Source organism: Suricata suricatta, chromosome 15 (genome assembly GCF_006229205.1).
Source record: "Suricata suricatta isolate VVHF042 chromosome 15, meerkat_22Aug2017_6uvM2_HiC, whole genome shotgun sequence".
Classification (NCBI taxonomy): domain Eukaryota; kingdom Metazoa; phylum Chordata; class Mammalia; order Carnivora; family Herpestidae; genus Suricata; species Suricata suricatta.
The window spans coordinates 36,016,332-36,040,454 of NC_043714.1; the positions used below are offsets into that span (position 1 = coordinate 36,016,332).

Below are 24,123 nucleotides of genomic sequence, written 5' to 3' on the forward strand. Positions count from 1 at the left end.
ACTTTCCTACAAATGGCCATATGTCATTCCCTCTCATTGCCATGTAGTACTCCATCGTGAATATATACCACATCTTCTTGATCCATTCGTCAGGTGATGGACATTTAGGCTCCTTCCATGTTTTGGCTATTGTTGACATTGCTGCTATGAACATTGGGGTACATGTGCTCCTATGCATCAGCATTTCTGTCTCTCTTGGATAAATCCCCAGCAATAGCATTGGGATTCTAAATCAGAGGGCAAGTATTTTTGCATCTCCACCATCCTGGGTTAAGCTCTCTCTGTCCCCCACAACTCAGTGAAAAGTGCAGCACTCCAAAATCCATGCTCAAGTAATTCAAACTAAACTCAGTGTTCTAAACAAGGGATGGCCGAATGCCACCTGGGCCATGGTGAGCTTGGTTATACATAGTGTGAGCTTCTTGTACCCAATGTTTTCTCTAGTGTTTAACACACCATACTTGCCCTAATTTACGTTTGGTTGCAGATTTAATTTATCCCCTAAAGCATTACTGTGTGGATTTATGCCCAGTGTGAGAAGCACTTATTGATCAGAAGTTTGCATATAATTATGTAAAAAATAATAGAATGTTGTGTTTTCTTTCTTCCTTTTGAGGTCTTTTTTTGTACTCATGAAAATACAGCCTAGGGTTAAGCTTTCAGCTTAATATTTCTCTTGTTTTGCTGTTTGTGCTACTTTAGGATATAGAGGGATTTGAGGCATTTGATTTAACAATACCGATTCTAAAAGGTTTAATGATATAATGATATGCAGGCAAAGTTTATAGGAGGCATCAAATTCTTAAGAACAGGGAGAAGTAGTACCACCATCAATTTTGGAGGGATTGGAGATGGCTTTAGGGATCCCTAAGCAAGATCTGTATCTGCTTAGAGGTGGGATTCAGATATAATAAAGTTGAAAGTGAGTTGGAGCAGGGAGAAGGTATGTCTTGGCAATCATAGGTCATGTTTAAAGGTCTCAAAGATGTGAAAGCTGACTTAAAGAACAAAAGCCAGAAAAAAAAGAAAGAAAACCAGGGCTGACAGCAGACTTCAGTCTCCTCACCTGCCAGATGGGAGAGTTGGACTAAGTATTTCTGGCTTCAAAACCAGAAATGCTCAATGGACTAATCTGGGGAGAATTTCGATTCAAGAACTATAGGAATTGATTTCCTCAGAAAATATTAACTGACTGCCTCGTAGACATTGAGGGTACCTTTCAAAAATTATATTCCTGTTCCCATGGAGTTTTATTGAAATACTGAGAAGGCATGAAGTAGGGCAGGAAGAGGGAGATTGGTGAAAAAGATAATCTCAGATAGTGTTAATGAAGGAAGCCAGGTTGCATAATTGAAGACATATTGAAGACACTGCATAATGTGACAGAGTAAAGGAGAAATGATAGACCTCATCTTTTATTAATTGGGAAGTTAAATGAGTCATTGCATGTAAGATGGCTAGCCTACTGCCTAGAAATGTTAATTCTCCCACTCTTCTAGAAAGTGATGATATTGAAGCAGTCTACCCATTCTTTCTACTACAAGTTGCCCTCCCCATATCTGCTTATGATAGCAGAAATATGAAAATTCCTGTTAATTTAGGGTGGAGAGAAGGAGTTAAGGTGAATGCAGTGTATGGATGCAAGGAGATTTGCACTAAATCTGAATATGTTAAGAAAAAAGCAGTCATGGTCCCTGTACTCACAGCTTTCAGAATCAAGTTGGAAGGCTTTATCACTTGCCTTGCATGATTGTGCTACTGATGTCAAAGATGCAAGGCCAGGAATGAAAAGGGTTGGTGTGCCTGAGACGTAGCCGGGTACCACCAAACCCCACCCGTAACAGCAGAAATTGAAGACTGCATGCACCACGGTGGTCTCCCCTTAGAAGGGGTGGTGTTTCCATTTCAAGGAAAACAGGAAGTACCAGGGAAGTTTGGAATAATTGTATGCTGGCCTGAAAGAAGGGAATAGTGAGTGAGGCATTGGTAAAATGGTAAATGTGTTGGTCTAGGGTTCAGGGAACCTGCATCACAGTCCTGAGTCTGTCACTCAGGACTTGCAAGCCAAGTCACCTGTTAAGTCATTAATCTTTAGAGCCTAATATTGCCTTTGTTAGGCACTTTTGTTGAGATCCTTACCATAGTTATCCACCATGCCTTTTTATCTGGGAGAGATGCTTACCGTGCCAGCCGACTGTCTCTCTTAATGGTATTAATCATTTAGTAATTGTTACTAAAAGCTTTCTGTTTAGTTTCACTTTGTCTTAAAAATCCTTCTATCTTAGTTAACTTGGAGAGAGGGAAATTTACTAGGGAATGTATGAAATTCCAAAGATCTGAGTCACCCCTACCCTGTGGTAGTTTGCCAGGGCTGCTGTAACAAACTGCCATAGTTAGATGGATCAAACAACGAACAGAGATTTTCGCACAGTTCTGGAGGCTGGACATCAACCATCCAGCTGCCAGCACATGTGGTTTCCGCTGGGACCTCTCTCCTTGGCTTGCAGACGGCCACCCTTTTGCTTCTTCACATGGTCTTCTGTGGGTGCCTATCACTGGTGTCTCTGTATGTCCTCATCTCCTCCTTTTATAAGGACCCCAGTCAGATTGGATTAGGGCCGACGCTAATGGCCTGATTTTAATTACCCCTTTAAAGGCCCTCTTTCCACATATAGTCACCTTATGAGGTACTAGAGGTTAGGGCCTCAGCATATGAATTTGAGGGGAGCACAGCAGAGTCCGTAACACTCTCTTTGAGTTATCTCAGCAATGCGAAGCATTTGATTTGGTAACTATGTTAGTGTCCTGGGAAAACTGTTGCGGATCACCAGAAAGCTGGTGGCTTAAACACAGAAATTTATTCTCATATTTATGGAGTCTGGAAGTCCAAAATCAAGATTAGCCTGGCCACATTCTCTCTGGAGGTTTTAGGGGGAAGCCTTGCTGGTCTTCCAGCTTTTGGTGGCTCTGCACCTTCCTTGGCTTGTGGCTGCATCGCACCAAATGGTGCGCCCCTGTTACCACAGTCTTCCACTCTATGTTCCTGCCGTCTCTTCTGTCTCTTATAAGTGCGCTTGATGGGTTTGAAACATATGTCTGTGCACAGATGATGCCGCATGCCACATGTGTATTCAGACCCCAGTCTGAACACATGGTAGCAAGCATTTATGAATGTTACTATTTTTTTTTCTAGAGATATTCTTGGTTTTGTGCTTGATGAGAGACTCAAAGTCATATTTTGGGAATCAAGACTCGTGGATTACAGATTAGTACTTTATACCTGTTACACAGTAGCATGCTGCCAAATTTATTGAAGTTTGCTGATTGTACTATCACTCTGTTGTTTCTGTAGCAAAACCTAAGTGATTTGTGACAGATTCCTAATACTAAAACAGCACAGGAACAATAAATAATAATACTAAATATTTTTGGCATAGAAATGTATATTAGCATATTCTATGTGGTCCCTTTATAGAAAGTTCAGAAATATATTCACTGCTGCTTGCTACTGAAGAATTGTCAATGATAGCATTATATACCTAAAATATTAAGATTTTTTTTTCTGTCATGGAGATTTCATTACAACAAAACCTAAAGTAACCAGAATTCTGGTGAAAAGGATATTTTGGTTGATAGAATTTTCTGGTTAATTGAGTATTAGACAGAAAGTTCATTTAGTTTTTTTTTATTTCTAAAAATAATGTTTATTTATTTATTTTGAGAGAGGGAGAGAGAGAGAGAGTGCGAGCGAGAGCGAGCATGAGTTAAAGCAGGGGAGAGGCAGAGAGAGATGGAGGGAGTGAATCCTAAGTAGGCTCCATACTGTAGCATGGAGCCCAATGCAGAGCTCAAACTCACAAACTGTGAGAATGTGACCTGAGCCAAAATCAAGAGTGAGACGATTAACTGACTGAGCCACCCAGGCATCCCAAAAGTCCATTTAGTTTTTAATGCTATTAATATTTCTAAAAATTTAAAGTCTTTCTCTTTGCCTTATTAAGTTTAACAAAATGGATATAATTTAGATTTTTCTTCATATACAGGTATTTCTAGACAGGGCCTTGTTAAGAACTTCAGTAGCATGGGGCGCCTGGGTGGCTCAGTCAGTTAAGCCTCCAACTTCGGCTCAGGTCATGATCTCACATTCATGGGTTCGAGCCCCGCGTTGGGCTCTGTGCTGACAGCTCAGAGCCTGGAGCCTGCTTTGGATTCTGTGCCTCCCTCTCTCTCTGCTCCTCCCCACTCATGCTCTGAATCTCTCTGTCTCAAAATAAATGAAACATTAAAAAATATTAAAAAAAAAAGAACTTCAGTAGCAGTTATATAATGAGAAACTGTTGAAAGGATATGACCTCCTTTGTTTGTTTTTCTTTAACTAAGTCCTGAATATGAGTTTTTTGAGCCTTAGAATTTGCTTCATTCTTATAAAAGTGGAGTTACTAAAAATCTGATTATTTGGATCAGATAGAAGATATAAGAAAATTAATTACTTGAAATTTACTGCAATGGTAGCTTTAACATTTAGATCAAGGCCTTGCAAATAAACATGTTGAGAGAATGAATAGATGATAACTACAAATCCCCTTAATATGATGTAGCTCAGGTATTGATGGTGAAGACAGAAGCGTCTGGGTCCGGCCTCTCTTCATCATTCTGCTTACTTAGGGTAAAGTCTCGTATTTACAGATTTATTATTATTTTTACTACATTAGGCCAAACTATCTATTCGTTCAATAATATTTGTTTAGTGTCTCTCTGCCAGACACTATTCTAGAAGTTGAGAATCCATCAATAAAACCTTATGAATGGTCAAATCAGATAAAAACACACTGTATAAATAAATGTGTGTGTGTGTGTGTGTGCAAATGTTTATTGAGTGTTTCAGTAACATCTCCTCTCTAAAGAACATAATAAGAAATGATAGATGTATTATGAATAGGCTATTTTTATTCTTTGAAATACCTCAAAATTGGTTTGTTTATACATATTGATATTTTTCATTTTATGTCAAGTTATAGTCAATGGTCCCTTTAAAGAACTAGTATTACAGTTTCAAAATGAGCTAAACTCCTATTTTGTTCAACAGTTTGGTCAGTTGTGATGAAATAGCTTACTTATTTATCTGTACACATATAAAAGTCTTTGCTCTTCTGAGGTCTGCGAAGTGAAATATGATCTTCAATAGGGATTTTTATCTACTGAAGTTTAGTGTGTGATAGCATTCTAAGATGATTGGGTTTATAGGAGAAATAAGGAATTTTAATGTGTACTTAAGAAGCCTAGACTTGCATTAAATGAACATCCATAAATCTGTGTAAGTGTGTGTGTGTATGTGTTTGTATCCCTATCTATTCCTACCCCTGTCTCTATATGCCACTCATTGCTTACAAACTGACTTTAGCTCTAACTTCTCTGTGTGGGTCCACATGACAGTCATTAGATGACACTCCTCATTAGCCTGCTTTTCTATTGTGTTCTTCATGCTGGTCCTAACAAAACTTTGCCCGCCCTCGTGTTCTTCGGGAGCATCTTGTGAGATGTGCTTTGCTCTACAAGTTGTAGTTTAACTCAGACAGACAATAAAAACCCTGGTTTTTTTTTTCTTTGTTTGTTTTGTTTTGTTTTGTCATTCCTTTCATTCTGGGGTGGTCGTTTTTATTACTGCAAACACATGTTCTCAAAATGCACATTATGGCAAATTTGATATGGCTCTGGAGTTTAGCATGTTTCTCCTTTTTCTTATGCAGGCATTTCATGGCATACTTTTATTTTTTTACATATTATTTTTTTAATATAATTTTTTGTCAAATTGGCTAACATACAGTGTAAAGTGTGCTCTTGGATGTTGGAGAAGATTCCCTTGGTTCATTGCTTATATACAACACCCAGTGCTCATCCCAACAAATGCCTTCCTCAAGTCTATCACCCTTTTTTCCCTCTCCCTCACCCCACTATCCACCCTCAGTTTGTTCTCTGTATTTAAGAGTCTCTCATGATTTGCCTTCCTCTCTCTCTGTATGTAACGTTTCCCCCTCCCCCATGGTCTTCTGTTCAGTTTCTCAAGATCCACATATCAGTGGAAACATATGGTATCTGTCTTTCTCTGACGGACTTATCTCACTTAGCATAATACGCTCCAGTTCCATCCACATTGCTGCAAATAGCAAGATTTCATTCTTTCTCATTGCCAAGTAGTATTCCATTGTATATATAAATCATATCTCCTTTATCCATTCATCAGTCACTGGACATTTAGGATCTTTCCATACTTTGACTATTGTTGAAAGTGCTGTTGTACATGTATGTGCCCCTATGCATCAGCACTCCTGTATCTCTTGAGTAAATTCCTAGCCGAGCTACTGCTGGTCACAGAGTAGTTCTATTTTTAATTTTTTTCAGGAAACTGCACACTGTTTTCTGGAGTGGCTGCACCAGTTTGCATTCCCACCAACAGTGCAAGAGGGCCCCGTTTCTCCACATCCTCGCCAGCATCTGTAGTTTCCTGAGTTGTTCATTTTAGCCACTCTGACCAGTGTGAGGTAGTATCTCAGTGTGGTTTTGATTTGTATCTCCCTGATGCTGAGCGATGCTGAGCATCTTTTTGTGTGTCTGTTGGCCATCTGGATGTCCTCTTTGGAAAAGGGTATACTTTTAATACCACGGATGAAACAGAAGGAATAATCCTCTAATTACTTTAAAACATTTGGATGCTTCTGTTTTTTCTTGACCAATCATCTGAATGATATTCTTAATTTTATCCTTAAATCATCAGAAAGCTATGTATTTGGACAAAAATTTCATGACATTCCTCTAACCCCATCTCCTATAGAAAATATTTCACAGAGTAGCATTTTGAATTTTAGTCCTTGGCATTGGGTAGGGGGTGACTATGAGAAATGGAACCTGCTCCTTCACTTGCTATAGGGATTTTGTGAACAATTATCATCCACAGAGACAGAGAGAAAAAATATTGTCTGCACCACAGGTAACTATGATATTATAGTACCTTCATAATGTGGGATAAAATGGAATACTGTGAAAAAGATAGCAGGTAAAACGAATTACTCCTTTTTTTAAAAAAAATAGTTTATTGTCAAATTGGTTTCCATACAACACCCAGTGCTCTTCCCCACAAGTGCCCTCCTCCATCACCACCACACCCCTTCCCCTCTCCCCCTTCCCCTTCAACCCTCAGTTCGTTTCCAGTATTCAATAGTCTCTCAAGTTTTGCATCCCTCTCTCTCCCCAACTCTCTTTCCCTCTTCCCCTCCCCCTGGTCCTCCATTAGGTTTCTCCTGTTTTCCTGCCAAACCTATGAGTGCAAACATATGGTATCTGTCCTTCTCTGCCTGACTTATTTCGCTTAGTGTGACACCCTCAAGGTTCATCCACTTTCCTACACAGGGCCATATTTCATTCTTTCTCATTGCCATGTAGTACTCCATTGTGTATATATACCACATCTTCTTGATCCACTTATCAGGTGATGGACATTTAGGCTCTTTCCATGTTTTGGCTGTTGTTGACATTGCTGCTATGAACATTGGGGTACATGTGCTCCTGTGCATCAGCATTTCTGTATCCCTTGGGTAAATCCCTAGCAGTGCTATTGCTGGGTCATAAGGGAGTTCTATGGATAGTTTTTTGAGGAACCTCCACACTGTTTTCCAGAGCAGCTGCACCAGTTTACATTCCCACCAACAGTGTAGGAGGCTGTCCGTCTCTCCACACCCTCGCCAGCATCTGTAGTCTCTTGATTTGTTCATGATTTGTTCATTTTAGCCACTCTGACCGGCATGAGGTGGTATCTCAGTGTGGTTTTGATTTGTTTCCCTGATGATGAGTGATGTTAAGCATCGTTTCATGTGCCTGTAGGCCGTCTGGATGTCCTCTTTGGAGAAGTGTCTGTTCATGTCTTCTGCCCATTTCTCACTGGGTTATTTGTTTTGTGGGTGTGAAGTTTGGTGAGTTCCAGATAAAGGGCTAGTATCTAAAATATACAACGAATTACTCCTTAATGCATTTGATTACACATGTAGTGTTTTGGTTTTTGCTGTTGCTACTATTGTTGTTGTTGTTGTTTTTAAACTGTATGGACACAGGGGACTCTGGATTACCTACATTATACCCTGATCCCTTTCACTCAGTAGGCTCCATTTTAACTGAGTTCATTTTATTTGTTTGTTTGAAAGAGTTCTGTTGTTAATGGTAATAGTTAACATATAGAATTCAGGTTCAAATAGCCTGATGCTTCTCCTTTACATGTCCTTTACAACATACCTCATGTGTGTTCCTAATCTCTGGACCAGAGGGGCTGAGTCCTTTGATTAGGAAACCTGCTGAACAGAATTTTAGGAGATGCTTAGGAACATAGTCTATGTAAGCTCTTTTGATCCATTGTATATGTAATATTTTGATCCAGTTTTTTTTTAGTTGTGATCAAATTATATTTGAGATACTAAAAAGAGAGGTCAAAAGACCAACCAGTAAGTTGGCCTGCTGTAAGAATAGCCTGTGAGCTAGAGTGAAAGCTAGATTTTAATCACCTGAAATGACTTGAAGAATTTGTTGTGGACAAACAGGAATGAGGTTATAAAAATCATAGTCAGCTTGATCCAACAGAAGGAGGAGTTAAGGGACATGTTGAAGATAAGCATTGAAGGCCTATTTAAAACCTTTAAAATTATACAAGTGCTATATCTTTGCAAGAGGGAATTTGGAAGACACAGATAAATGCAAATATCTCCTTATGCAGAGCTATTAATTCTCTAGATGTATCCATAGATATTTAAAGTACATGTGCATGTTTGATCCTGGAGTTTGAGGAAGAGCCTATGTCCTCTTACTGCTGAATCTGCATGTAGGTAATGAGTTTTAGCAACTCTGCCCATTGAAGTGTCCTAGGAAAGACCCAGAAGACTCATTCTCTCTAGCAATGTCCTTATGTAGGAAGGAGCAAACACTGAGTTCAGTGGGAGAATGAAGGGCAAAGCAATTTTGTCCATGCACATGAATTATAACTTGCTCTGAATCAGCACTGGCCACCTTTTACGCCTCATATTTCCACTCCCCACTCATTAACATATTTTTGTGAAGCATCACTGAGTTCATTTGGAGCCAGATTTTGATGTTGGTATATTGTGGATGACCCTGGATTTTGTTTGTATTTTTCCCTATTGCTGTAGATCTATGCATATGTCTTTGAAAACATCAAGTCTGTCCGACTGGAGGCCCTGCTGTTATCCTTGCTGAGCATCGTGGTGCTTGTTCTGGTTAAAGAGCTGAATGAACAGTTTAAAAGGAAAATTAAAATTGTCCTTCCTGTCGATTTAGTTTTGGTAAGTATGAAATCAACACTTAGCATTCTGCCTTCCAGTGCTTGCCAGTTTTTGGGGTAACCTGCAGAGGTTCACTATATTGTCTACAGTCACCCACAACTACTCTCATTAAAGCCGGGCTAATTTTGCAGGGCTATACATTAATATAAGAACAGGAAACATTTTGAGTCAATAATTTTTTAAAAAGGAGGCACACATGTTTTCAATTTACACAGTATTTCTCATACGCTTGTAATTTTTTTACATAAATAATAGAACATATAGATTCAGATTTTAAATAAGGAGACTTTCCTAAGGGTGAGACTCAGAAGATCTCTGAAATGATTCTCCCTAAAAGCTATAAAAAGTAATACCCCATCCTACTGATGTGACATCTGTGTGATACACATAGAAGTATTATCAGTTGACAAACGTCTGTGATTGATAGAGTTATTAACGCCTTTTTTACCAATCTAATTTTGATTTATTGAAAGGATACTCATGATTTTCACGGGCCAGAGCTGGTTTTATAAGATATTTTTTTGTTGTTGTACCTGCAAAGCAATGAATTATACTTTGCATTAAGGTTTATGACATTAAAAAATGCATTTTGAAATTTTAAGAGCCTCTAATGTGGACTCTTAATTAAACAAAGCATAAGTCAAAAATGAAATATTAACACAATCACAGCCTACTAACCTATCATTAGTATCATTAATTGACTTTAGTTTTTCAATAGTCTTTAGGTTACCCATTTACAGGACAAGAGGTGTCTAAATTGTTTTACCTCTTGAAATATTCATTCATATTGCTGAAGTGGTGTAGGTTTACATAAATGTGTAAGTCTAGCACATTGGAAACCCTCTGAGGACTGTGACATATGTCTGTAGAATTGAGATAGGTGGCCTCTCTCCATAGCTAGACCTTGGATTATTCTATACTCTTGATAATTTATAGAGATCCATGTAACATATGTGATCAATATAATGTGTATTTCAAATAAGCTATAAAAGTAGAGGTACTATAATTATTTTTGTAATGTTTTTAATTTATTTTTGAGAGACAGAGAGAGACAGTGCAAGCAAGGGAAGGTCAGAGAGAGAGAGGGAGATACAGAATCTGAAGATAGGCTCCTGGCTCTAAGCTAGCTGTTAGCACAGAGCCCTATGCGGGGCTCGAACCCATCAACCGTGAGATCATGACCTGAGCCAAAGTTGGATGCTCAACCGACTGAGCCACCCAGACCCCCCTATAATTATTAACTTTCACAGCAAAAACTGTGAAATATACCATTTTATTCCAAAGTCCTAAAGGTATTAAGAAATCTTATTATATCTTGGGAAACTTTATTACATAGGTTGCCTGAAACCAAAAGTTGAAAATAACCTTAGGTAACAAGACCCTTGAGCTGGTAATAAAAAAATTACTTATTCAATGCAAAAATAGTAAGAATTATCTTTTATCCTTATATTTAAAAAAGAAGTAATTCTTACACAAGATTTCCCCTAATCTTTGCAAGAGCCAAAGAAAACTACTAATTTGGGCCCCAGTACTTAAAAGTTATAGATCAAAGTGTTAAAGAGAACAGGTTTTGTTTTCCTAGTTTGACTAAAACTCCTTAGTAATTACTGTGAAAGGTCAGAAGAGAGAATTCTCCCATTCCTTAGAGTTCTGCCAGAATAAGGCAGCCTGGGGAGAGCCAGCTCTCTGGCCTGCCCCTTCTCTTCCTACTCCAACTCTGTCCCACCTGTAGGGGGACTCATGTGTGTGTGGGGCCACTCCTACCCCAGTATCCAAACTCCAAACACATCTTCACTCTCTACCACCAAAACTGTCCCTTGGCCTTTTCACGGGCCACACTGGGAGGGTGAATCTGGGGGAAGTACTCTAAAAGCAGGCATGGGCCATTTGGGTAGGAAATCATAGATTCTTGAGTACCCAAAGTGTAGTCCAGAAAGATGGGTACAGGCAAGGTGGGCACATTCCTTCATCCCTACAAAGCTCTCATTGTATGGGAAGGACAGCAGGTTGAGGAGGGCCGGATTAGAACCCTCTAAAACACTGGGCCTGCCTGGACATGTATCCCATGTTGCCCAAGTCTAAGAGCAATGCTGGTCTTATACACGCATATGATATTAAAGTACTATTGAAGAGGGACCAATGACTTGGCTGGTAAAGGAAGTTTAATCATATCAAAGAAATAGAGTGAGGAAATAAGATGTTGTCTGGAAGCCAATTCAGTGGCTTAGATTACTTGATTGTAATATTGGCTACAAGTACTTAACCTCATGTGTTATTCCATCTTCAATAAGCAACAAATATTCTGTATATGGTATATTTTCTTTTATATCTCACAGTATTTTCTGACCTGATGTGAATATTTCTTGGAAATTATCAGCAATTAAATTTTCTAATTGTCTTAGAGATTTTTGAATATGTTAATACTTCTGATTCTATCCTAACAGCCTGAATTTTTAAACTACTGCTATCTTCATCAGAAAACACTATCATATCACAATATTTATTAGGTTTAACAGTATCATCTGTATACTTTTATTGCCTTTTAAAAAAATTCTTAAGGCTGTTTTGCTTTATGAATCTATTTATCATTTTAAAACCCTCCGTAAATTCAGTTAAATATCATCGCAGAGAACAGAAATACACAGATAGGATAAATCCCTACAAAATAATGTTTTGGGGCATTAATTGTCAAATATGCCTTAATTTGCTAGTGTGATTTTTGTTAATCCTTTTTTCTAGCCACGTATATACTAAATTTGTACTTTAAACAGATAATTAGTGCCTCTTTTTGATTAAAAAAAAGTATAGTGTGTAGTAAGTAGATCTAAACTGATACCATAATCATGTGAAATTTCTAAATTTCACATTTCTAAATCACTAAAATTATCAGAAGAATGAAAAGAGAATGTGAAAATGCATAGAAAGCCTGGGGGTGGCATGGTAGGAAAAATGAAGGCTGACCTGAGTTCTGAACATCCATTTTCCAGATGATTATGCATGCGGGCAGGGGACCCCTGGCCTTGCCTAACCTATGTCAGATAGCAGAGTGTAGGGCACCTGAGACCCCACGGAGGTAACTTTAAAAACGGTGAGTCCAGCATGTTACTAACTAGTATATTTTGCTTCAAGAAATAGTAAAAACTCAAAATTCAAAAATTTCCAAGGAGGCTATCAATCATCACTGACTACTTACATAGGAAAATTAATGCAATATCTCAAACTCCTGAGAGGTTGGCGTCATGGAGGGAAATCGTGCTCTGCTACAAGGTATTCCCTCACTTCCTGAGACACAAGTATTTCGGTTGGTCGTGGCAACTGTACACACACATACATGCCTATGTTCTGTTCTGTGCCCCTTCAAGATCAGACATAATTGGATCAATACATTTGGAAGGATATTAGAAAAGCCATATTGTTGGATGCTATTTAATTTTTGAGGCTGCAAATCAAGTGCTCTCAAATTTCAGAGGGATTTTTTGATTTTTAAAATTTTCTTGATTTTTAAAAGTCTGTGCAACTGTGACATGACTCTTGACAATCCTGGGGCACATGAACAATGTTTACTTTTAAAAATAGATTCAAGGTGTTTGAGAGGCCAGTAATAATTTTCTTTTTCTTTTTTCAAATGGAACCACACAGATTATTGCTGCATCATTTGCTTGTTATTGTACCAATATGGAAATCACATATGGATTAGAAGTAGTTGGTCATATTCCAAAAGGGTAATGTAGTCTTTTTCTTTCTTTCTTTCTTTTTTGTTGGTTTGTTTGTTTTTGATGAAGGAAAGGGCATGGGTTAGGTGGCTATGGATTTCATTTCAAAGGCCCTCTATAGGACAAAATTCTAATTAATTTCTATTTGAAAATAATAGGAAGACACAATGCACATATGGAGAAAGAGTAACTTCTTAAAATGTTTGCCTATTACTAGGGAAGTTGACAACTATTTTATACAGCCTTGCTTCAGGTAAAAGATTTGGAAGTTATTTACAAAGATATTATTTGGGGGGAAAGGCGGGCATTGAATTATAGTCATGCCTCTGGGATTTATTATTCCCTATTCCACTCACATATTCTTATGACTATTTTTATTTCACCTCATACATAGTAAAAGCACACAAGTATCATCTGAAATACAACCCCACACAAAGGACTAGGTGGTGTATAATGGTGAGGGAGGTTGGGAGTGAAGAAGAGGATATGGTTTCTTAAAGCCTCCCTGTGGACACTAAAAGGAAGGTTAACATGAAGGGCTGACCCTAAAGGGGAAAAATATAGCCTGAAGGACCATAAAGACATCTTAGGGAAGAGAAGGATGTGTTATGTGTTATTTCCTCTTCATGGGCTATATATACACCAGTATTTATAAATGTCTGGCAAAGTTACAGTTGTTGAGTCCTCTATATTTTTATCTTGCAGCCTCAGAGTTTGGTTTCTAATTACATTAAAATGGAAGAACTGTAGAAAAATTCTCAGAGGTTAACCGATAATTTAAAATACTGCTGTTAGGCTTTATGTAGATACAGGTTATTGTTTAAATCAACTTGGGTTTTCTACAGGATTCTCTACTTTTCCACCTTCAAAAGTCAACTTATTGTTTCTTTGTAGGTCAGCTTACTGTTATTAATAATTAGTCAAGCTCAATTTTTAGGAAACAGAAATTCTTATACTTTGAAATGGCAGCACTTTTGTACATCATATTGAGATATCTTAAGGCCTGTAATGTTACAGATCAATTTCTCTCGGGGGTAAACTTTTTTTTATTTTTTTATTATTTTTTTTTCCCGCTCCCTCCCCTACACCCTTCCTCTCCCTGGGCACCCCTGCACCAAACATCTTCACCCTCCCCCTCCAGTCCTGAGAGATGAAACCACCGAGTGTCCGTTCCTGCAAAAAGGACTAGGCCACCACGAGGCCCTTGGCTCTGCTGCCCGTTATGGACACCTAGGGACCCCTAACGACCTCGGGGGTAAACTTTAGTACATAGATAAAAAGAAATCATGCCTCTCCCCCAGCTGCTTTATTTTTCCTTCATTTTGAGTGACCTTTCTAGATCCATTCTCTTAAAGAATCATAGAAATATTGGCATTGAAAAGAGATGGTGAACCCCAGCTCTACCATTCACTTTGTGACTTAGATACATCACCTAAACTTTCTTAAAATGTTTTCTCTGCCAGAGGGCATGAGTGGCACTTGGTCTGGGGTTGCGTGGACAATTAAATGAAACTGCTAATTGAAAGGGCTGAACATTCCACTTTCATGCTAGGTATTAAGTCAACATGAATTATCTTCCTTTCTTCCCCCTACCTTTTCCCCAGAGAGATTTTTTGTTTGTTTTTGAAGAGGAAGTCTTCCAAAGTATCATCAAGAGTATAAATAAACAATGAAACCTTGGCTCAAGTGTTTTTCAAAAGACAATAAGACAATGGCTGGGTATTAGTTGAAAGAAATGATTTAAGCAGTTCTTTAAAATTGAGAAATAGCTAACTGTGGCCTGTGTTTCACCACGGAGGGTAGATGGTGCCTTTACACACATTTTTCTTCACATATGTGATGCATAGTTGAGTGTACTGTGAAAGGATTGAGTTAAAAACATAATTAAGATTATGAACTCAATGGCAAAGTTAGGGATTAGCTCAAGAATTATAGCTCACAGTCAACCATTGTTTGTACAACACTGTGGTACTCAGGACAGGAGGTATAGTCTCTAACGCCTGACAATTAAGTATTTGAAAAGGTTCGAATGGAAGAACGCTCCAGATTTGTTTTGTTCTGATACAGAACGTTTTCATTGAGTCAGAGTTTCTGTAGTGTAAAACCTGAACTCCCGGGCGTAGATGCTGGACAGACGCATGGAGCTGTCGCCGTGCCGATCCTTGGGATTTTGCTTTTCTGCTCAATAATATTGAAAACAAAGGGCTTCTAAGGGCAAAGCTGCTTGGTTTTCACACGAGTGTTTCACTTTTTCTGTGTAAACTTCATAATCATTACCACAGTTGAAGTCATTGCAAATTGTTACAGAAATGACATCAGAGGTGGTGACTTCAGTATGGTTTTTCTCTCCACAGAATCCCTCCACCTCGAGCCCCCCCGATGAATGTCCTCTCTGCAGTAATCACCGAAGCTTTCGGAGTGGCACTTGTTGGCTATGTGGCCTCCCTGGCTCTTGCTCAAGGGTCTGCCAAAAAATACAAATACTCAGTTGATGACAACCAGGTGGAGTACACCCCAGCCCCTCTCCACAGCGGTTGTATCGCGGTGCTCGTGCTCCCAGATCCTAAGAATGTTGAACTTATAAAAAAAAATGTAACTTTCCTAAGTGTACAGCAATAATGGGGAGAACACAAAAAATCCCAAAAATCTTTCATAGAAAGCTGAAAATCTGGCCTTCATGGGTTGGTTTATAATATATCTTTTTTCCCCTTAGAAAGAGGGACATCTTGATGTCCGTTTTGATTTTAGGAGGGAATCTACATATATTTATCATTGCATGCTGACTTTAAAACAACATGGATTTCAAAGTAAAAATCACACTAATATTACTTCTTACTAAAGGGAGCAGGGGTTTATGCTAAGAATACCAAGGAATGAACATTTATTGATCATATTCCTGAATCTGCATCTGCTAGCTTCTTCTTTCAAGCCTTATGGCTCTACATTCCTATGGAATAGTGGTTAAAAATGGCAAGTTACCTGTTTCTAAATCTCACTCCGACACTATGTGCCCTTCATTACTTCTGTGCCTAGGTTTTGTCATCTGTAAAAAAGCAGATCTATTCATTTAACAAAGCCATGTACGAGGCACTGGTCTAGGAACAAGGGATCCAATGGTATATAACACAGACCACATATTTCCTCATTTCAAATCCTCCCAGTGGCTTCCCATACATAATCAGATGAAATGATTCTTTTCCCAGGCTTACAAGGCCCTACGTGACCTACCACCATCCCTTTCCTCTCTGATCTCATATCCCTTTTATACTCTGTTTTACCCATACTTACTACCTCGCTTTTTCTTGGACCCACTTGTCATGTTTCCGGCTCAGGATATTTGCACTTGCTGCTCCCTTTTCCAGGAACTCTGTTCCCTCAGATATATGCATGCCTCTTTTATTTCAAACATTCCCTTCTCAGGGAGGCCTTCCTTGGAACACTAAGATCTAAACACCAGATTTTTCCACTCCCTTCTCTGCTTTGCTTCTCGCATTATTCTTGTTTACTGTCAGCATTTCCTAACTAGAGTGCCAGCTCCCTGAAGACAGGCATATTTGTCTGTTTTGTTTCCTGGCAACAGCAGAAACAGGAAAACATTAGGAGGCTTTTGCAGTAATCCAGGTGACATTTGGTGACTTAGATGTAGCAATGCCAGCGATGAGAAGTAGACAGATTATGGATTGGTTATGGATGCCATCTGGGAAAAGGGGAAGGAGTCAAAAATATCTCTAATGCTTTTAGCCTAAGCAGTTGGAACTTAAGGTGGGGGAGAATGTGGGAGGACCCGGCTAGGGATGGTAGACAGCAATAAACCTGATTTAGTTACATTTGGGATACCTGTCAACTGTGCAAATGGAGATGCTGAATAGCAGGTTGGCCATATGGGTCTGGAGTTCAGAAGAATGGTCCAGACTAGATATATAGACTTCATAATTGTCAGCATGTATTTGGGTAGCTAAGATCAGAGAGAAAAATGCTCCCATATTTGTTACTGGTTAAGTGAGAAGGAACCATAAAGATATTTGGGAAGTAGTGGTCAGGAAGGTAAGAAGAAAATAGGAGGGTGTGAGGTCCTAGAAGGAACTAGAAGGAACCATTGAGGAGGAGTAAGTAAGCAACTATCTCAGATGCCACTTTTAGGCCAAGTAGATAGGAACTAACCTCTGGATTTAGATTTGTGGGTGTCATTGGTGGAGTGGTGGGGGCCGAAGCCTTGACTGTCGTGACTTAAAAGATGGAGGAGAGATTGGCAACAGAGACAATGAATCCTCGTACTTCCCTATAAGGAGGTTACAAGCATTAAATGAGTAAAATGCTTACAACAGTTTCTGGCTCATTGTAAGCACTCACTAAAAGTTAGGTATTTTTTTAGTAATGGTTAAGTCACAACAAATGGGGAGAACAGAAGTGTAATCCAGACAAGCCTATCCTTTGACAGGATGCACCTGTGGTCACCTAAAGTTGACTCTCATTAAGTAATGGTATATTCTCCTATTATCCGTCTTGTAGGAGTTCTTGGCCCACGGCCTCAGCAATGTGATCCCTTCATTTTTCTTCTGCATACCAAGCGCTGCCGCCATGGGCAGGACGGCCGGCCTGTACAGCACTGGGGCAAAGACACAGGTAACCTCACTGCTCAGAATGGGCCAAGGAACTTCCGGTTACTCTCCCTTTGGGACAGTAGGGAAAGTGAGCTTCTCTCTAAAGACCTGGAAATATTTTCACTTCTTCAATTTTTTTTTCTCTAAATAGTTCAAGAAAGTCTGTCTGTCTGTCTGTCTCTCTCTTTCTTATGAATGACCCTCCCAGAAGCGGAATGACTGTGTGAGCAGACAAAACTCCTGTGCCTGTAACAGCTTGTTGGCAGTCTTTGAATGAAGCTCCCTCTGGTGGTGCTGCTGATTTTGTTTTTGGCTAACCTAACCAGTCCACTGGAAAAAATTTCCATTTTTGTTCATTTTTCCTTTAAATGAAATGAAATCAACTATATGGAAAATCGGTCCTCGACGCTGAAATTCCTGTCCAGAGAGATGTACAGATATATACATGAGTAATAAGTCATCTGTGCACATTTTAGGCTAAAGAAACAATTAGCATATATTTTAGGAACTTAAATCAATTCAACATTTGTAAAGAGCCTGCTATATACCTGGTATTACGCTGGGTGCCAGCAAGCTGACAATGGCGACAACAAAGGTGCCGCCGTGCTGATGATGACGGTGGCAGGAGTGTTGGTGGGAGCGTGTATTGAGTTATGTGCCGGGCACTGCGTGTCATACTTGTCATGTGAGTGAAGTCATTTAACCCTCTAGACAACTCTGTGAAAGAGGTATAATTATTATCCTCAGTTTCCACATGAGAAAGTTGAGGAAAAGAGGGTTAAAATAACTTTTCCAGGTCACAGAGCTCATGAGAGGCAGAGCTGGGATTTGAACCCAAATCTTGCACCTTTAAGGACTATTACAGATAAGAAAATTTATGTATATGTTAATATAAGAAATTAATATTAATAGATAACCATTTTTAAAACAATACATATTTACTTAGCATTGGAACTGAATGAGAATTTATAAAACATTTTATGTGATCATTCAAACATTCACTAGGTGTCTGCCTAGTAGACCTGCCTTGCCCGACCTTGGGGGAAAGTGGCAAGAGAAAGATGGGTGAATGGACATTAAAACAGAGCATAAAATGAGGTAATAAAATTACTGATGAATGGACCAGGGACTGGAGAGGAAACAGACAAATTCGGAATGTATAGCAATTTGACAGATAATTGCCACAACTTGTGAGCTAAGTGATTTCAGGTATAGGTTCACATGTGTGTGGGCATAAACACAACTGTACTCTCGAATGTTTGTGGCCTGAATCTGAATGGTTTATGTGCAGTGTACTCAAGTATCATTTCCTACTCTGAAAACATTTCTATACATAAATTCTAGGATTTTTTTTAAGTTTACTTGCTTATTTTGAGAGAGAGCGAGCCCTGAAAGGGTAGAGAGAGAGGGAGAGTCACAAGCAGGCTTGACACCATCAGCACAGAGACCGATGCGGGTCTTGAACTTAAAAACCATAAGATCACAACCTGGGCCGAAAGCAAGAGTCGGATGCTTAACTGACTGAGTCACCCAGGTGCCCCCCAAATTCTAGGATTCTATACTAGTTTCCACCTGATTTCTCATTAGGGGTCATATATTCAAATTTCTTCTCCTCATGTTCAGGCTAGATAAACAAAGTAAGTGGCTAAGGGCATGGATTCCAGAGCCTGGGCTTGTATCCTGGCTCTACCACTAGTGGCTAGGTGACTTGGCACAAGTAACTTGACCTTTCAAGTTTAACTGGACTTGGACTTGGCTGTTAAAGTATTTGTTATAAGGATTATATGATTTATTACACCCTTACTTAGCCCAGAGCATGAGCACTAAATAAATACTCCTTCATTGGTAACAATGATCATTGATTGCATTGTTACTATTTATAATAAAAATCTTTCCAGAACCTTCTGTTTAACATCTAATGTTAAAACATCCTGGTGTGATTGGTGTGCAGTAGGGCAGTTTCTATTCCAAGCTGCCCCTCCAACTCGCTGGGGGTGTTGGGCAGGTTAGTGTCTTCATCCACCACATGGACAAGAGAAGGTTGGACACTGTGAGATCTCTTCCACCCAAGTGTGCAGCATGTCGTGTTTCCTTAGGCGTCTACTGCTTTTCCCACTACTATTTTGGTAATAACAAAACTGTCTCATTAATTTTTATAACTTTAAATATTAAATGTCTAAAAGAGATAATACATTGACAAAATATGTGGTTATTTTTAAATCTTGGATTTTCATTTAAGCTGGGCATTAATTTGCTCAACCAATGGAGTGAGGATGGAGAGGCACCTTTCTTCAGGCCACAAGTTTGAATGATAAAACCAACAGAACTTTTTTAAGGCCTTTTGAGAGTTATTTTCTGCATGGTCCTTTATTCTAGACTTCAGAAGAAATGAAAGAAATCCCACAAAACACTTCAGAGAAATAAACAAAGCTCAAGAGAGTAGCAACATGCAGGCTTGCTTGTTGAGATGGTCGCTAATCTGTCCAACAATTTCCATTACATTGCAGAGAGAAGGAATCTGATTTAATGTGCACACCCAAATCGAAAATGCTTTCCCACGGTAGTCATTTTAGACCTTTAACATTCCAACTGTTGATTTTATGTGGGTATAACTGATAACTGACCTGATTTGAAGAAGGCGCTGGGAAAGCCAAGTCCTTAAAAGTTTTGTCTTTAGAGAGGCTATTTATGCAACTGGTTTTCTTGGTGACAAGGCTTCACAAAACAACCCTTTAAATGGCTCTCTCTCTGTTAGGAACTAGAGTTATCCCCACTAAATTAATCTAGAACATCTAAGAACTCTTCAACTTTTAAGCTAATGACAACTAGTTAAAGGAGCAGTGAGAACCACCTTCCACTGTTAATTATTTCATCAACTGACTCTTCCTTATTCAGAAACATTATTAGGAGGCATCTGGGTGGCTCAGTAGGTTAGGAATCTGACTCTTGATTTCGGCTGAGGTCATGATCTCACAGTGGTAAGACCAAACCCTGCATCAGGGTCTGTGCTGGGCATAGGGACTGCTTAAGATTCTCTCTTTCCCTCTTTCACCACCCCTCCCTTGTTTGCATGCATGTGTGTACTCTCTCTCTCTTTCAAAAGAAGAAATATTATTGATATTTCTCCATAGAAAGTTTTTTTATGTAAATATGATCTTGTTATGTCCCCCTAAAGCCTGTAGAAGGCTCTGCAGAGGTCTTAGAATTAATACCTTTATTTACCTACAAGGTTCTGGGTGCTTCCTTCTATAGCCTCATCTTGGATGCTTCTCTTCCTCTTTCTCAGCTCTGGGGCCACATGGTCCTCTTTCCTTCCTGTGGGCCACAAGTGTCTGTGGCTGCCTCCCCTTCCCTCTAAGTGAAGTCCTCCCATCCATCAGATCTCACTGCCACTTCTGGCACAAGTGTTCTTTTCTTCAGGGTCAGTTGTGCACAAAATATCGATCAGTATGATTTCTATGAATCTTGCCTGCCTTCCACCCTTGACTCAAGCTTTTAGAAAACAGTGTCAATGTCTGTTTTGGTCCACTACATCCTTAGTGTCTAGCCAGGACTTAGCACATAATAGGTGTTCAGTAATTATATGAAGACAGAATGAATGAAAAATGAAAGTATCTGATAATGCTAAAACTAGTCAGTTTTTGCTGACATTAAGAAGGGACAGGTGAGGCGTGCCTGAGTGGCTCAGTTGGTGAAGTGTCTGACTCCTGGTTTCAGCTCAGGTCATGATCTCACAGTTGGTGAGTTCGAGTCCCCATCAGGTTTCCCACTCTCAGCCCGGAATCCTGCTTAGGATTCTCCTTCTCCCTCTCTTTCTCTACCCCTGGTTGCATGTGCTTTTTCTCTCTCAAAATAAATAAATCAAAGTTAAAAAAGAAAGGGACAGTTTGTATTGGGACTTAATATAGTACATTTGAAATAAGGAAAATCCCACTTGAAACCAGGCGCTGGGTCACAGACTTTAGAAAAGTGCTGTTCCAGTAGAAACGTAATACGAGCCACACAGGCGTCACATTTTAAAAAGCAAAAGAAACTAATAAAATTAATTTAGTAATATATTTGGATTTCCCCAAGATAGTCAAAATATTATTTCAACAAAGAATCTATCCAAAAATCATCAACAACATATTTTACATCATTTTCTTATTGTAGTAAGGCTTCAAAATCTGGTGTGTATGTCACATTTACAGCCTATCTAAATATGGACGAAACACATGAGTCACATATGGCTATATTTGTGCACTTAGGCTCATTTTACATACAAAGAATTGATGGTAAAGCCATTCATTGGTTTCAAAAATCAAATTGAAATGTTTGAATTGAAATAACAAGAGGTACTGAGGATTTAATACAGTCAGAGGCCCAAACACATTTCTGTCCTCCACAGGTAGAGACCCTTTTCATGGTGATTCCCTTACTGTGTGGCCTGCTGAGCACGGATATCTAGGAATAAAAAGGTCTCGGGGCTGCCCAGACACACCAGCACAAAGAATTGTTGGCAGGCCTTCCTTCTGTCCTTCCCTCTAAAGATCGGGAGCCATGAGAGAGAGTGCAGTATGCCCTGGCTCCTTCCCTCTGCATTTTCCTTTGCTTCCAACAGAGTAGACACTCTGGTGCTCTGCGGGCAGTTGGGGAGGCCTAACCGAACCATGAAGGGTGAGAGGCAGCAGCTGCTGTGGGCAAAGCTCGGTCACAGTCGGAAATGACAGCTGGTGCGTTTTTCTGCAACATTCAGATTGCCTTTGGGTTCTAATTTGCCGAGCTATGTTCCTTTATTCTTTCAAATTTGGCTTATTGCTTCCAACTTCTTTAAAGCTGTCTTCATCTAGCCTTCATTACCCAACATCCTCTCTCTCCTTCTGCCCTTTCCCGTCACTTTTGCCGTTCCACTACTTTCCACAGAGCCGTGCATATAGTGGGCTCTCAGCCAACTTAGCATGCTTTGGCCTTATTGAGGAAGACGACTATCCAGTCGTCTAGTAGGTATGGGTAACACTACTGCTTGCAGAGTCACCTTTGTTAGCAACCTACAACATATACAGTGTATGTAATGCAACAAGAAGAAAATCTAGATTTTATTATCCTTTACAGAGAATTAACTCAAGATAGTAGTTATATTTTAGAGCAAAAAAATTGTCACTAGTCATTTAGTTAGTATGGCATGGAAAGGGCTGAAGAGTAGCATACCTAGACAGTGTTTGCCCTGTGTATAACTAAGGGTGTGAACACTTGTCGTTACTAGTTACAACCTACTCCAACTTGAAACTTATTAGGAAGAGGGCACTTACGTGGTGTTTGTTTTATGAATTAAAAAAAAAGGAGGGATGCTTGGGTGCCTTAGTTAGTTAAGGTTATGACTTCAGCTCAGGTCATGATCTCATGATTCATGGGTTTGAGCCCTTTGTTGGGCTCTGTGCTGATAGCTAGTTTAGAGCCTGGAGCCTGCTTTGGATTCTGTGTCTCCCTGCTCATGCTCTGTCTCTCTATCTTACAAAAATAAATAAAATGTTAAAAAAATTTAAAAAGGAACAAGTTTCTCTCTTGTTTTGAAGCCTTATTTATTTTGAGAGAGAGAGAGTGCAGGAGAGGGGCAGAGAGAGAGAGAGGGAGAGAGAGAATCCCAAATAGGTCTGTACTGTCAGCGCAGAGCCTGACACAGGGCTCAATCTCACAAACTGCAAGATCATGACCTGAGTCCCGAATCAAGAGTCCAGCACTCAATGACTGAGCCACCCAAATACTCTGGTTCTCTGTTGTTTGGGTTGCAACATGCTTTTACAATTTTTCTCTTTGTAGGTCAGAAATATATAAAAAGCAGAATTTCATATGCAAAATACCAGATATTCAGAAATCGGGTAATACTTGAAAATACAGCTGCACTGTGTTATTCTTGAAACCTGAAATTAGAAAAGTCTGTGATAGTATTGCAAATATCTGATCTTTGTTCAACCTCTTTGCACAGTTACTGAGTGGACCATATATAAATGATGACTTGGACTGCATGATCTCAAAGACTTTTACAAATCCACATTTCAACAACTGTGGGTCTTAACTGCGAAGACAATGAATGTCAGTATTTGGAGAGCTTTGAGGGAAGGAACTATTATATTATTGATTTCTATGAACTAGATACACTGGACAGAGATGATAAAGATTTCTTGTCCAATTAGATACACTTACCTTTTGAGCTAGGGCAGCAACATTTGGTGAGCAAGTGCATGGAAGAAGCTAACAGAACCCATTTGCTTCTATGGTCTATTTCATAATATGGCTTACCATCAAAGGTACACAAATAAACTTTTTTACCCGTAGTTTATCATCCTTTGCAAGTAACATCCATTTAGTTCTTGACTCATTTTGACAGTGACTCAAATCATAGTTCAGTGAGTGCAGTTTGATTATTGATGTACATACAAGCATCATGTGAATGAAATGTCCATTAAATAGTAGAGAAAAGCCCAAAGGTAGTTG

The 24,123-nt window shown here is 39.2% G+C and overlaps 1 protein-coding gene across 1 annotated transcript in view; it reads left to right on the forward strand.

Moving 5' to 3' along the window:
- The window catches only part of SLC26A7 (solute carrier family 26 member 7), a 109,513-nt gene that overhangs the window by 51,114 nt on the left and 34,276 nt on the right, over positions 1-24,123 (forward strand). The window contains exons 5-8 of the mRNA XM_029923581.1: positions 9,186-9,338; positions 12,978-13,060; positions 15,406-15,553; positions 17,561-17,674. Of these exons, the coding sequence (XP_029779441.1) occupies positions 9,186-9,338; positions 12,978-13,060; positions 15,406-15,553; positions 17,561-17,674 (498 nt within the window). The remainder of the gene's footprint in view (positions 1-9,185; positions 9,339-12,977; positions 13,061-15,405; positions 15,554-17,560; positions 17,675-24,123) is intronic.